General features: G+C 38.1%; 1 protein-coding gene across 5 annotated transcripts in view; it reads right to left on the bottom strand.

The window, feature by feature from the left end:
• The window catches only part of Anapc10 (anaphase promoting complex subunit 10), a 76303-nt gene that overhangs the window by 41934 nt on the left and 19236 nt on the right, over window positions 1-15133 (bottom strand). For all 5 annotated transcript variants that reach the window (XR_003848625.1, XM_008827484.3, XM_029560825.1 and 2 more), the window contains exon 4: window positions 14508-14628. Coding sequence is in view for 4 of the 5 variants with exons in the window: in XM_008827484.3 (XP_008825706.1) it covers window positions 14508-14628 (121 nt within the window). In the remaining variant the exon portion in view is untranslated. The remainder of the gene's footprint in view (window positions 1-14507; window positions 14629-15133) is intronic.

Below are 15133 nucleotides of genomic sequence, written 5' to 3'. Positions count from 1 at the left end.
CTTAGCTCTGGAAATTTTTAGTGAATATGTCAATGCTGTTGTTGTAATGAAATGCTTCTAATTATATGGTTATTAAATAAATAATTAAAAAATAATAATAAATAAAATATTTTTTTTTAATACTTTGTTTCAAGAACAAAACTAAAGTCAGGTGTGGTGGCAAAGGCCTTTAAGTCCAGCGTTTGGGAGGCAGAGGCAGGCAGATCACTGTGAGCTTGAGGTCAACTTGGTCTACATAGTTAGTTCCAGGCCAGCTAGGGCTACAGAGAGACTCTGACTGAAAAATAAAACTGAAAACTACTAAAATGTCACAAAATTACTTTCAGGCTACTATATATGAAAGGTAAGTGAACTTCATTTTCTATTTTTAGACACAGCCACAACGTATCTCACTATGCACATGCAAATAACCCATTTTTAAAATCAGAAATCCTAAGTACTTTGGGTCCCAAGATTTTGAATAAGGACTATTCAACCGCTATTGGCATTTCCATGAATTCAGACCTAGCAGAGTTCTTACCAGTATATACACTCCCTATATGACCTAACACCACATCTAAGCTTCTACTTACACGCTCATGATTCTCAAATCTACCTCAACAGTTATCAAAAAGGTGACCAAAATCACTCTCATCACCATAGTATCTTTCTCTCCACTCTCCCTTTATCCCCTGAACACATTCATTAACTCTAAAAGCAATTTCTGGTTAATGGCAACATTCAAATCAATTGTCCAAACCTAAGAATTCTAGATGCCCCCTTCTGCTTACTCAAACTCTATGCACAGTCCCAGTACAGTCCTGGTAGCCAACAATCACAATTCCTTTCTATTCTCCTACAAATGCGTCACTTCCTGTTCAGCTAATGTAGCCTCAGCTAAATCCTAGTAACACTCACCTGGGTGTCACTCACCAGGTCTTCTCGTGGCTCCAGCCCCAGTGTTGTCAAAATTAACTCTATCAGTGCTTCCTAATTTAAAATCTAAACTTCAGTGGCTGGAGCACTAGCTCACTGGTTAAAAGCACTGGCTGTTCTTGCAGAAGACCCAGGTTTGAGTCCTAGCACCCACATGGCAGCTAACAATCATCCCTAACTCCAGTTCCAGGTGATCTGACACCTTCTTCTGTCCTTTGCAGGTACTGCATGACATGGGTGTACTTACACGCATGCAGGCAATACACTCATACACATAAAATAAAAATAAATAATTTTTAAAAAATCTAAACTCCAAAGTCTGATAGTCAGCATGGTCTGACTTCTGAAGCGGCTATATACTATATTTCCCTATAAGACCGCAAACTCAGGAACCATGAAACATCATGATAAATGTGCGGAATGAGTAAGTATGTCTCCAGGCTTTCTTGTCACCCATACTCCCCAGATTCCAGGCATACTGTGGCACTTGGATCTTTGTCATTATGCCATGCTGTTATGCTTGCTACTTTATTTTCTACCTGTGGAGTCATTATATTGATCCTTAAGAGTCACCTAAACTAGCAGGTATAGTGGCAGGCTGGCAACTTTTTGTCAACTTGATATAAATTACAGACACCTAGGAATAGGGACCCTCAACTGAAGAACTTCCTTCACTGGACTGGCCTGTGGCCTTGTCTGTGAGGCACATTCTTAACTCCTAATTGAGGTAGGAGAGCCCAGGCCTCGGTAGGTGGTGCTATCCCTTGACAGGTTGGCCTGGGTTGTATAAAAATGATAGTTGAGCAAGCCAGGGAAACAAGTCAGCAAGCAGCATTTCTCCATGGTCTCTGCTTCAGTTCCTGCCTCCAGGTTCCTGCCTTAATAATGGACTACAAGATGTAAGATGAAATAAACCCTTTCCTGCTCATGTTGCTTTTTGGTCAGTGTTTTATCACAGCAACAGAAACCAAACTAGAACACTGGCACTTGTCTTTAATGCCAGCACTCAGGAAGCAGAGGCAGCCAGTCTTTGTGAGTCCGAGCCCAACCTGGTCTACACAATGAATTGCAGGCCAGCCAGAGCTACATAGTGAGACTTGGTCTAAATTTAAAAAAAAAAAAAAAAAAACTGTTTTATTTTTTTGAGACAGGCTCTCCTTGCCCCAGCTGGCCTAGAACTCATTATGTAGACCAGGCTGGCCTCCATTGCACAGATATTTGCCTGCCTCTACCTCCCCAGTGCTTGGATTAAAGGCATGTGTACCACACTCAGCTCTAAAAACTTTTTTAAAAAGAGTCACCTGAACCATCATGTCTTTTAGGAAGAAATTTGAACCATTTCTCCTAATATTTCACTGTACTCTCACACCCTCTTACATATATTTTTGAAAGTTTTCATACCCTCTTACATATATTTTTAAAACTTTTAACTAATACAAAAAACATTATACCATTATACATATTAATGATGCATTGTGTGGCATTTTGATACATATATACACTATATAATGTTTTAAGTCAAGTTAAACATTTTTATCCCCTCAAACATTCACCCTTTTTTTAATGGTGAAAAGACTCAAAATCTTTTCTCATGGTGTTTTGAGATCTACAACATCTAACTGCCATCTACAGTCACCCTAGTCTGCGACCACTACTCTCTTGTACGTAACTGGAAGTCAGTACCATCATCAAAGTTTCACCACTACTCTCTCTGGCCTCTGGTAACCACCACTGTCACCTCAGCTTCTAAGAGACAAATCATTATTAGGTTCCACATCTGAAAAAGATCACATGGTACTTGTCGTCATGTGCCTGGCTTACTTCATGTAGCATGACAATCTTCAGCTCCATCCGTGCTATAGCAAATGACAGCATTTCATTCCTTCTTGTGGCTGAACAGCACTCCATTGTGTATAGACGCACACGTTTTTTTTTATACATCAGTTACTGGGCACTTAAGGCATTTCTGGTTCTTGGCTATTATGAATAGTACTACGACAAGCAAGGGTATACAGATGCTTTGTTAATCCATTAATTTTATTTCTTTCTAATATGCCCACAGTTAAGATTGCTGGATCATGCATGTATTATGGTCTGAATCTAAAATGTCCCCCCAGAGCTTCATGTTTTCAACCCTTCTGTTCCTCAGCAAGTTCTGGGAGAGATGTTCTGGGAGGCTGTGGGACCTTTAGGAGGTGGAGCCTCACTGATGAAGTAGGTCACTAGGAGGTGACAGCCTAGCCCCTGGTTCTAGATTCATTCTTCTGGTCTGCACAGTATGAACATCTGTCCTGTGTTACATACTTCTGTTGCTGCATTGTTCTGCATAGACTAAATCTTCTAAACCAGTGAGCCGAAATAAATGTTTCCTCCTTTAAGGTGTTTCTGTCGAGTATTACGGTCAGAGCGATACAAAAGTAACTGATATAATACAGTAGTTCTTCTTTGAACTTTTTTAGGAACTTCCATACAATTTTTTAAATTGCTATACTAAGTTACAACCTCATCAACTGTAGGCAAGGAGTCTTTTTACTCTACATCATCACAAGTACCTATTATCCTTTTTCTTTTTGATAATTATAGTGAACTGCTATCTACTGTGGTTTTGATAGTTTATGATGTATAGGAAGACTTCCTCAAGTATCTGTTGAATACTTGTATTTCTTTTTATTTACTAGTTTGTTCTTTGAGACAAAGTGCTACTATGTAGCCCAGGCTAGCCTTGAACCATGTAACAAGCTGGTCTGAAACCCATGACCCTCCTGCATCTATCTCTCAAGTGCTGGGATTACAAATGTGACCACCACATATAACTTATATAGCTTCTTATAAGAAATGTTCACTTTGAGGCTAGAGAGCTGGCTCAGCAGTTAAGAGCACTGGTTCCTCTTCCAGAGGACCTGGGTTCAGTTCCCATCACCCACATGGTGGCTAACAATCATCTGTAACTCTAGTTCCAGGTGATCTGACTTCCTCTTCTGACCTGCATGGGCACTGTAAGACACTTACATGCAGGCAAGACACTTGTATGCATAAAATAATTTTGAGGGGAGTAGTATTTTTGAGACAGGGTCTCCCTATAGCCCCAGCTGGCCTGGAACTTGCCATGTAGACCAGGATGGCCTTGAACTCACAAAGATTCGTCTGCCTCTGCCTCCCTAGTGCAGATGCCAGTGCAAAAGCAAGCGCCACCACACCTGGCTAAAAATATTCTTTTTAAGAAACAAATGGTCATTAATACTGCCCAACTTACAATTGGGTTTTTTTATTAACCTAAGTTCCTTGTACATTCTAAACACTAAATCTTTGTCAGAGTTTAGTCTCCACAGGTCCACAGAGTTTTTTGTTGTTGTTGTTTTTTTTTTTTTTCGTAGCTCTGTATGCTTTAGCACATTGATTTTTTTTCCCCATGTTACACACAAGTTTTTAACTTTGATGTAACCCAATTTGTTTATTTTTACTTTTGTGTCCTGGGCTTCTGGAATCTTATTCCCCCAAAAAATCATTTTCAATATCCAATCCAAGGTATTTCCCCTATGTTTTCTTCTAATAGTTTCATAGTTTCAGGTCTTGCATTTAAACCTCTAATCTACGTTGGCTTGACTTTTGTGTATTATGAGAAACTGGAGTCAAGTTCCAATCTTCTGCATGAAAAAGCCAAATTTTCCCAGGACCATTTATTAAAGACGCTGTCCTTTCTCCACTATGTGCTCCTAACACCTCTGATAAAGTTAGCTGTAGACATATGGGTTTACTTCCAGGTTCTCTATCTATAGTATTGGTCTATACCTGCTTCTATGTCAATATTATACTATTTCTTAAAAAAAAAAAAAAAAAAAAACTACAAATGTTATCTTTCTGAGACAGACTCTCAAAGTCTGCAGGCCAAGGTAGACTCAAACTTGCTACATAACTCAGGCTGGTCTTGAACTCACCATCCCCTAATTTCAGCCTCCCAAGTGCTGGGTACAATCTTGCATCACCATGTCCAGTGTACTATGCCGTTTTGATTACTACAGCTTTACAAGTCAGGTAGTGTAATTCTTCATGCCTTCTTCTTTTTTGCTCAAGAATCTCTTGTCTATTTGGGATGTTTTTGTGGTTCCCCACAAATTTTAGGATAATAACTTCTAGTTTTGTGAAGAATGTCATAGGGATTTTGACAGGGTTATACAGAATCTACAGATAACTTTATACTATATGTATATTTTAACAATATTGATTTTTCCAATCTATGAACATGGGATAAACCTTGTTTATTTTGTGGGCCTGTTTCAATTTCTGTCACCGATATTTGTAATTTTTATTGTAAATACCTTTCACCTCAAGTTAAACTTATTTCTAGGTATTTTGCTTATTTTATAGTTACTAATGGAATTACTTTCAGCTGACAGCATTTTCCTACACTATGCAGTTTAAAAATTTACTTTTTTAAAATGTTAATGTAACTGGTTGATTTTATTGTCTTTCCCAACAAATTATAGAGTGCTTAAAAGTAGAAATTGTGACTTTCTTTGCTTTATCTCCATAACTAATACAGAGATAAACACTTAGCAGGCCCTAAATAAATATTCACAGAATAAAATGGGAGTCTATTTTATATAGAGAGGCTAGACTACATCTCACAAATAATCTATAGTTTAAGCTTACTGTCAAACAAATAACAAGAGATGTACTTTTTACTAAAATTATATGATGCTCTTCTGTGCAACACATGCTGCTTTACACACAATCATGAATAAATTTTTCAAAAATTCATGTATTACTTTTGGAGAAAGATGAAAGAAAACAAAATTTCTGAATAAAAATTACATTTGTAACACCAAAATATCACCTGTGAGTTATAAATCTAATATAAAAATGAATTTTAAAAATATTTTCTTGTAAACTCACTAAAATTTTTTAATCACCTAATTTTTCCAAAGGCTCAATAAATTCCATTCTCTGTCTTATCAAACAAAGTGTTTATACATACTATCTACGACAGTCCACTTTATATCAAATTGTTTAAAATAAGGCTCTTACAAGAAAGAAAATGTCAGTAGATTTTAAATCTGTAGAGAGATAGAGCCTTTGCATCTTCTTATACTACCACATACATTAATGGAACTCAAACTGTAACAGTAAATATTAGTTTAACAGAAGAACTAATTTACTAGTCACTTCTGTCAAAGTACCATACATGGTACTACTGATTTAAGACAAATAGAGACACAAAGACTCTCTTACATGGAAGAAAAAGAAAATATCATTACAGCTCTCTTAGCATTAAAGACTACTTCAATCCTCCTCTTAAAAATAAAAATAAAAATCACTTGGTAACAGCTTTATTAATGAAAGACAAGAACAAGGCTTAAAATTTATTTAAATTCTCAATATTACACTCCATCAATATTTTATCTTTTGTGGCTATAAGTTTTAGAATCAAAATGCTAATAGTGAACCAAAGAACAATTTTCAAATAAAAATTTTCTATTTGACCAAGCCCAGTTTTATATCAATAGAAAGTCCACTTTAAATTCCTCTACAGTTAGACAAGATACACATTCACAAGTCAGAGACCTTTCTGTAGAGATCCTTCAGTAGAGATAACAAAGACCTAGTTACTCTTTGTAACTAAAATGAAGGGAGCCATCTCATAGAAAAAGAATAAGTCTGAGATACACAGCCACTCACTTTCGGTTCCTTTAAATTACTACTTCAAATCCATATAAGATTATAGAAGATAAATGTTTCAAATGTTTTAAGTAAGAAAATCCACAATTTCTAACAAAAAAAAAAAAAAGAAAAACTTACTAAAACATTCCAATTCCAATTTATACTTCAGCCTCCGGTGGGCAAACATCCATGGAAAAATATAAAAAGATGTAGTTGGATTTTCCACTCAGTTAAATAAGTCCTATAACTAATGAAATGATGGTTCCAAAAACCTTGTAAAAGTTCACAGTGTTTTAATTACTTGTCTTCACATCTGAATTTAAAAAAAAAAAAAGCTTCCCTAAAAATGTAGGTCATGTAGTAATGTTTAAAAAAAAAAAAATCATGATTTACTTCATCTCTCCTTAAAAAACAAAATGCTACCTGTTACTTATTTCTTGAACGCATAAAGAAAAAAGGTTAAATATAATAATTCACATAGAGGGATGCATAATTAAAAGTATGAACTACAAAGGGTAAGGCACTAATATTTTAAAACAACATCCAAAAATTGTGGTTACTTGGTGAGAACTATATTTAAAATGGAGCATATTCATTAAATTTTTCAGGAAAACAGTCCAGATTATCACCTGGTAATGTTTAAGATTACTAGTCTCACAAGGCCATGTTGTTACTACACAGAATATGCAAGAAAAAAATTAAGAAATTACCTATAACATCCCTTTTTCTAAACAACCACTGCCTCAACATTTAAATAGTATAAAAGAAGCAAAGACTAGATTGAAAGTATTCCCCAAGGTGCAAGTATTCAATGTTCTATTAACGTCTCTAAAACTTCATTTAGTATTAGCAAAACTTAATTAAAATATGAAGCATCTTAATACATATAGAAAATTATGAAGATGTACATTTCCCAAAAAGCACCAAAGAGTTTTTAAATATAAATAAACTCTAGGAAAACTAGAATTAAGACCAGTTGAGGCATTCAACTGATTACTAGAGAACAGAAAGGGAAAGTAAAGCCAACAGTGACACCTAGTGGACATTTCAAATATAGACCACACAGAATCAAAGTATTATCTCTAGTATTTCACAGATCCCAAGCTACCTAAAGAAAAACAACTTTTATTTATAAACCAAAATGGTGCTATCCTACCCCCATAGAAAGCTTCTCAATACGACCAGTACATTTTGATAAACACAAAACATCAAACAAATCATACAAGTAAATGTCTCATGTCTTCAGACCACTAAACATTAAGTGTATCACACAAGACTAAATAAAGGCTATCAATTGATCAACTATAATTATGTTTAAAACTTTAAGAATGAAAAATCACTAGAGTAATTGAAAATCAACTAATAAAATAGTTGATTATTTATGAATTCATTCAAGTATAAGAAACTCATACTGATCTCACACACACACAAAAACCTTCCATCTAAAAAAGTATATTAGTAACAACTTTTCAAAAACTAAAAATATTTCTCAAAAAAAAAATTTAAAAGTTAGCCAAGTGTGATGGCATACACTTGTAGTTCCAGTACAGGGTGGGGGTGGAGGAAGGATGGATTCAAGGCCAGCCTCGGCTACATCCAGAGTCAAAAATAAAGTAAGACAATTGTATACAATAGACCAGGTAGTTATTACAAGAAAGCAAACGAGTCCAGATGTCAGTAACATGGTAAAGTAGGACTATGAAACACCTGTCCCACCACAGAAGCTAAATTAGAACAACAATCCACATCTGTACACAAAAACACCTTCACAAAAGCCAGATGAGAATACAGCACCTGGATATAGAATAGAAATAAGAAAAAGGCACATCAAAGAGGGTGAGAAGGACAGTTTATATTATTCATGTCTTCAGAGCACTAAAGCACCCAAGCAGCACGGTGAGAAGAACTGCCCTCTGCTTGAACTTTGCCTCAGAGTCCAACGTGGAGCCCAATCCAAGAAAGGCCAGTGAGGGGCAAGACACCACAGCTCCTACCTACACCAGTACCCATGAGCACTCAGCAGGCCTGCCTTGTTCAGGGCCAGCACACCTAAGCTTCATAGCTGCCTGGCATACTCAAGTTCTGGGACTACCCCAGCCGCCAAATTAGTCCTCAAAGACTCAGTCGCTAAGGATACTCCAGGGCCAGATCAGCCCTGGCATCCCTGAGATCTAGGCTGCTCCAACAGTAAAGTGGATCCCATGGCCCTAAGCTTCAGTCCTGCCCAAACATCATGCCATCATTCCCAAGGTCCTATTCATCAGGCCAGTATTTATTGACCCTGCAATCAAACCAGCCCAGCACTAGACCCATCTCGGGTATTATATTAGCCCTTTATCAAGTAAACACAACCCCGAGGTTGAGGTTTACCCCAGTGCCATGTTAGAGTCAATGGCCTAAGGTACAAGCTTGGCATCCACAGACAACGACTCAAGCTTTGTCCACTGTCAGGCTTTCCCAAGACCAGGGTTCAGCCCTGTCACAGGAGACCCCAACGCTGGGCTGGCAGCCATGGATTCATGCTATAAGACCATATCTGTGGACCCTTTCTTCAGGAGAGTACCTGAAACCACACGACCCAAGCAAGCTCTTGTAGACTTAGCCTCTGAGCCTGCACTCAGACACCTATCCTCTATGAACAACCCTATAAACTCATGCTCCAATGATTCTAGGGACCAGACGTGATTAAGCAAACCCAGGATCCAAGTCTATCCCCCGATACCAGGGCAGCATCCATAGACTGAGGTGGCCAGAATTGTCCCTACAAATCAAGATTCTAGGCATTCCCCTCTGGGCTTAGGATTCAGGTCTACCCAGTGGTCTCTGCCTACATGTGTGCCCTAGCACTAGGAATACTCCCATGGACTTAAGTTCTAGGTCTATTCCAATGGGCCTGGATATCAGGTCCATCGCAGCCCCTGCACACTCGAGTAAAGGCTACCATAGGGCCATGTCAGCCCCTGTGGACACAAGCCTTCTGGCTGTCCCTTGCAGAAACAAGCTCCACTCCTGCTCTTGTGGATTTAAAAGGCTCACCACTTCAGATTAAGTTACCAGACTCACCCAATCAGCTGACCTATCAGGAAGCAGGCCAGCCTGCCAGAGGACTCCAACAGCAAAAATACCCATGGATCATACCAACTGTCCTTCCCAGAATCTGTGAATGGGCTGGCTGATGATGAGCTTTCTTAAACAGAGTCAATCTTCAAAAATGACTGGAATAATTTCGTTCTTCGAGTACAAAGACAGTAAGGTCATGCCATACAAATCAAGAATAATCAGTAAAGCTGGGTGTGGTGGTGCACACCATCAATCCCATAATCCCAGCACTTGAGAGGCAGGGGCAGGCTGATCTCTGTAAGTTCCTGGTCTACATAGTGAGTTCCAGGCCAGCTGGGGCTACAGGGAGACCCTGTTTCAAAAAGACCAAAAAAAAAAAAAAAGAATAATCAGTGAAATATACAACCAAAGGAACAAAATAAAGTACCAATAACCGACACTAAAGAAATAGTGTCATAAAGTGCCTGAAATTCAAACTAATTGCCTTAAACTCATAAGCTTTCAGAAAGTAAGAAATAATTCAAAAATATCAGAACAATAAATAACCAAAATAAATTGGAGACTGAAATTCTTTATGAAATAAATTCTAGAGCTGAGAATTACAGTGAATAAAAAATTTTAATGCACAAGACAGCACCAAGAGCAGACAAGACCTAAAGAATCTGTGCACTCAGACAGATCACATAATTATACAACATATCAGAGAAGAAAAATATGAAAAGTCATGAAGAAAGCTTGCAAAGTTTATGAGACAGCTCACAAAAATAAATATTCAGGCCATGGGAGTCAAGTAGAAAGATGGGCAGAAGCCCATTTAAAGAAATAACAAGCCCCAGGGGCTGGGGAGATGGCTCAGAGGTTAAGAGCACTGACTGCTCTTCTAGAGGAGCTGGGTTCGGCTTCCAGCACCCACATGGCGGCTAAAAACCCTCTGTAACTGTAGTTCCAGGGGATCCAACAAAGCTCCTCTGGCCTCCATGGGCACTATACAAGATGGGTACACTTACATACATGCAGGCCAAACACTCATACACATAAAATAAGAAATACTAAATAAAATAAAATAAAATAAGATACAGAAATAACCAATCTGAAGAGATGGCTTAGCAGAGCACTTGCTGCTCTTCCAGAGAACAAAAGTTTACATCCCAGCATCCATCCCAGCTCCACGGAATCTGACAACCTTATCTAGCCTCTAGGGGAACCTGCACACGTGTGCATACATACACACAGCCATACACAAATATACATAAATAAAAATAAAGAAATAAAAATCCTTTCCAAACTGGGGAAAAGACAAAAATCCAGAAACAAAAAGGTGACAACAATTCACGTCATAATCAGTCACAATTCAAAGAATGAACACTGAAAGTGGCGAGACAAAAGAAGCAAAACTCAAATGAAGGCACCCCAGTAAGTGTGGCAGACCTCTCAGCAGAAACCACATAGGCCAGGTGAGAGGTGAGGACGCCGGGTGAGAGGCGAGGACACCGTGGACACACTGCTGCGGAAAAGCTGCCAACCAAGAATACGGAAATAAAGGAGAAAGCAAATCGTTCCACAACAAAGAGGAAGGAGTCCATCACAAATCCATCCATCTCACCTACAAGAAATGCTAAAGGGAGCTAGTTGTGGCACACAACTATAATACCAGTACTCAGAAAGAAGAAAATTCACCAGTTTAAAGCCAGTCTGTGCTGTATCATCAAGTTCAAGGCCAGGCCAACCTGGGCCATATACCATGACTCTGTCACAAAACAAAGAAATTCTAAAGAGAATTCTTTACCTGAAGCAAAAGGGTACTAATTAGTGGCCAAGCTGGTCTGGAACTCACTATGCAGCATACCCCAAGCTAACCTTGAATTCATAGCAAATGTTCTGCCTTAGCCTCCCAAGTGCTGAGATTATAGGTGACGGTCAACATGCACAGCTCATGATCAGATTCTTAATACTGTAATGGCATTGTGCAATTACTTATACCTTTGGCTTGAAGGTTAGAAGACTGAACTTTTAAAAATAACAATAACTACAATAAGTTGTTGAGGGATATGTTTGTGTAACTGTTCCCTCAGCTGAAACATTCCCTCCAGGAGAGAGGCTCTTTAAAACTCAGAAAGTAATGAAACTTAAAAAGCTCAGAAAGTTAACAAAATTTACGTGTCTCAAGGGACTCTTGAACCATCATCCAAGCTTCACAAGGCTCCTCTCTAAGGTTACAGAAGCAGTAATAATTAGTTCCTGGGGAAAGGAGTTAGGCAGGGAGCTCTAGAGAATGCGGCTGTCATGAGTTACCACCCATGGTGCAGTAGGCTTTCAGTGATTTATCTGCCTCTAAGTCATCCCTGCTTCTGTAAGGAACCACTCACCCATACTCCTGCAAGTAACCCCAACAGACTCACTGATTCCTAAGCTAGACTTGGACGGGCTCTTTCCTTCGGTATATCCTCAGTGCCTTATCTAGGATCAACAGATACTTGTTCTCTTGTTTTCTCCAAGAAAAGTCACAGAACAATACAGCAGAGAGAGGAGTACGTTTATTGACATCAAAACAGAATGTAAGGCACCAGAGTAAAAATACAAAGTTAAGGAATCAAAAGCAAGTTGTTACCAGTTTATAACGCCTTGGTTACAACGATAAAATCTCTACTATACAACATGCTAATCACAAAGCTATTATGTAGAAAAAGATAAAAACTAAGAACCAAAGCATACCAATGGGAAAAATTACCTAATCACAAAGTCAAAAACAGAGAAAAGAAGGTACCTAGAAAACAGTCAGAAAGTAATGGACAAAATAGTCCCCAGCCTACTAATAATTACTTTGACTACAGAAGATCACAGCTTTCTTTTTTTTAATTTTTTTTAAATTTTATGTGTATGCACGTATTGCCTGCATGTAGGTAAGTGCACCTGTCATACAATGCCCGCAGAGGACAGAAGAGGCTGTCAGATCCCCTGGAACTGAAGTTATGGACAGTTGTTAGCTGCCATGTGGGTGCTGGGATTCGAACCCAGGTCTTCTGCAAGAACAGTCAGTGTTCTTAACCACCAAGCCAGCTCTCCAGCCTCAAGATTACATCTTTCAATCAAAACACAGAATGGCTGATGGATAATCAAAGCCCAACTAACTACATGCTGTCTTTAAAAGACTCATTTTACATTTAAGGACATACACAGACTTGGCATGAAGGGATAAAGAAAGCATTCTATGAGATGGAAACCAAGAAAAAACGTTCTGCATTTTAAGGGAGTAGGGCTACACAGACATGTTTGTAAATGTTGCCAAATAATCTTAAGATTTTATATAAAACCCTACATAAATTTCCTCTTAAAATGAACATTAAGTGGGGCCGGAGAGATGGCTCAGGAGTTAAGAGCAATGACTGCTCTTGCAGAGGACCCAAGTTCAGTTCCCAGCACCCACATGGTGGCTACGAACCGTCCTTAACTCCAGTTCCAGGGGAATCTGAAGCGCTCTTCTGACCTCCATGACACTGCACAACACGGGTGCACTCACATGCAGGCAATACACTCATACACATAAAAAAATAAATAAATAAATGAATAAATAAGTAAATAAAAGCCAGGAGTGGTGGCGCACGCCTTTAGTCCAGCAGTCAGGAGGCAGAGGCAGGCAGATTCTGTGAGTTCCAGGCCAGCTGGGGCTACAGGGAGACTCTGTCTCAAAAAAAAAAGTGATAAAATTTTGTCTTTTTTTTGTTTTTGAGAAAAGGTCTCCCTGCAGCCCCAGCTGGTCTGGAACTCACTATGTAAACCAGACTGGCCTTGAACTCACAGAGATTTGCCTGCCTCTGAGATTAAAAGGCATGTGCCACCACGCCTAACATAATTTTTTTTTAAATGAAAATTAAGTAAATATTGATAACTCTACTAGTATATCATGCTGACATATCTGGGGTAAAATATAGAAATGTTACAGTAAATAATGGAATCTACTTCTAGGTGGAGAAATGACCATGGTCTCCCTTTAAGTTAATTCAGTAGGGCAGGTAAAGGACTTGGCTAGGGGACCACCCTAAGGAAGCAGGTTCACCTTAAAATAATGTACTTTTCTGTCCCAAACTGCTGCCCCCAGTACAGTTCCTACCAGCCACCATAACGTTAGAGATTCAGCTGGGTATGTACGCCTTTATTCCTCTTTCTTCTCTTCTGTCTTCTTTCTTTCAGGTTCTAGCCAGAGCCTACTGAAGTGCGCTTTCCCTAGTACGCTGGGCTTCTGTACTACTGTTCTCAAAGTCTTCGCACCACAGCACTGTCTGCCTTTTCTCCCTCTTCCCCACTCTCCTTCTCCGGCAGCTGTGAGACATGCAGCTTGCCTACTCGAAGGTTTTTGTTGTTTTTTTTTTTTAACTCTAATAAGCCGTCCTCAAGTTTCCATGAGCTCATTCTTTTCTTTTTTTTTTTTTTTCATTAATAAGATTAAGAACCCAAATGGGGATCCTGATTTCCCCAGTATCATATGGTAGCTCCACCAAGACTCCCCAAAATTTCTGGTAACATTTCCTTCCTGCCTTTAAATTTTCAATCAATGGAGAAAACAAACCCACTCCTGCACCTCTAGACAGTATTAACTACCTGTAACTTATTCTGAAATATATAAAAAACAGATTTTAGTTAAGCAAATAGCAAAACATAAGCAATTAAGAAATCCTAAAGGTGAGTATATTAGGAGTCACTGCAATTTTTTAGCCTTTCTCTATGCCTAAAAATTGTACAACAAAACATTAGAAAAAAAAATAACAATTCAAAAGAACATAAAAATATCCTGTAACATAGTTTTTCAATACTAACAATTTATGACTATCATCCAGAGAATGAATTAACACATATCTTTTAAAAAACCAAAGACATACCCGAATTTCTTGAAGGTTATGAAAATTATTTCCCACTCTGACTGAGATTTTGCTTGGAGTGTAGCTTTCATCAGATTTATAGTCTGCGTAAATGCACAGTGTCTTCACTGTTGTTTTTCTTCTACAAATAGTAAAGTAAAAGCACGCACTTCATCATCTGAAAGATCACTGCCCGGCGTGTTCTCTGTGATGTTAAATCATAGCTATGTAAATCAACAATTTCCTTTTCATTCCAACATGCAGATAAAAATGTAAGTACAGATATAACGTTTTACATGTATAGACACATCACAGAGAGCACAGTCAAGAACATGGCACACAAAGGAACAGCTAAGCCCCCTTAGCATAAGAACAAGCATTAATGATTTCCATCTGCTTTATTTGGACACTATACAAGGAAAGTGTTCAAACAAACCTGGATTTCTTTACTAGTTAATTACTTAATTCCTTATTTTAATATGTTACAACAGCTAAGTGAGAAACTGAGATCAGGAAATAAACATTTAAAAATAGAAAGGATAACCTGCTACTTAATGTACAAAATAAATTCTCCTTTAAAAAAAAAATATATATATATATATAAAAAACACTGAGAATAAGAAAAAAAATACAAAATAAAAAAATAA

This window comes from Nannospalax galili, unplaced genomic scaffold, assembly GCF_000622305.1.
Source record: "Nannospalax galili isolate Female #2095 unplaced genomic scaffold, S.galili_v1.0 scaffold1272, whole genome shotgun sequence".
Lineage (NCBI taxonomy): Eukaryota > Metazoa > Chordata > Mammalia > Rodentia > Spalacidae > Nannospalax > Nannospalax galili.
The sequence above is the reverse complement of the archived record's forward strand: the minus strand, read 5'-3'. Positions and strand labels throughout refer to the sequence as shown.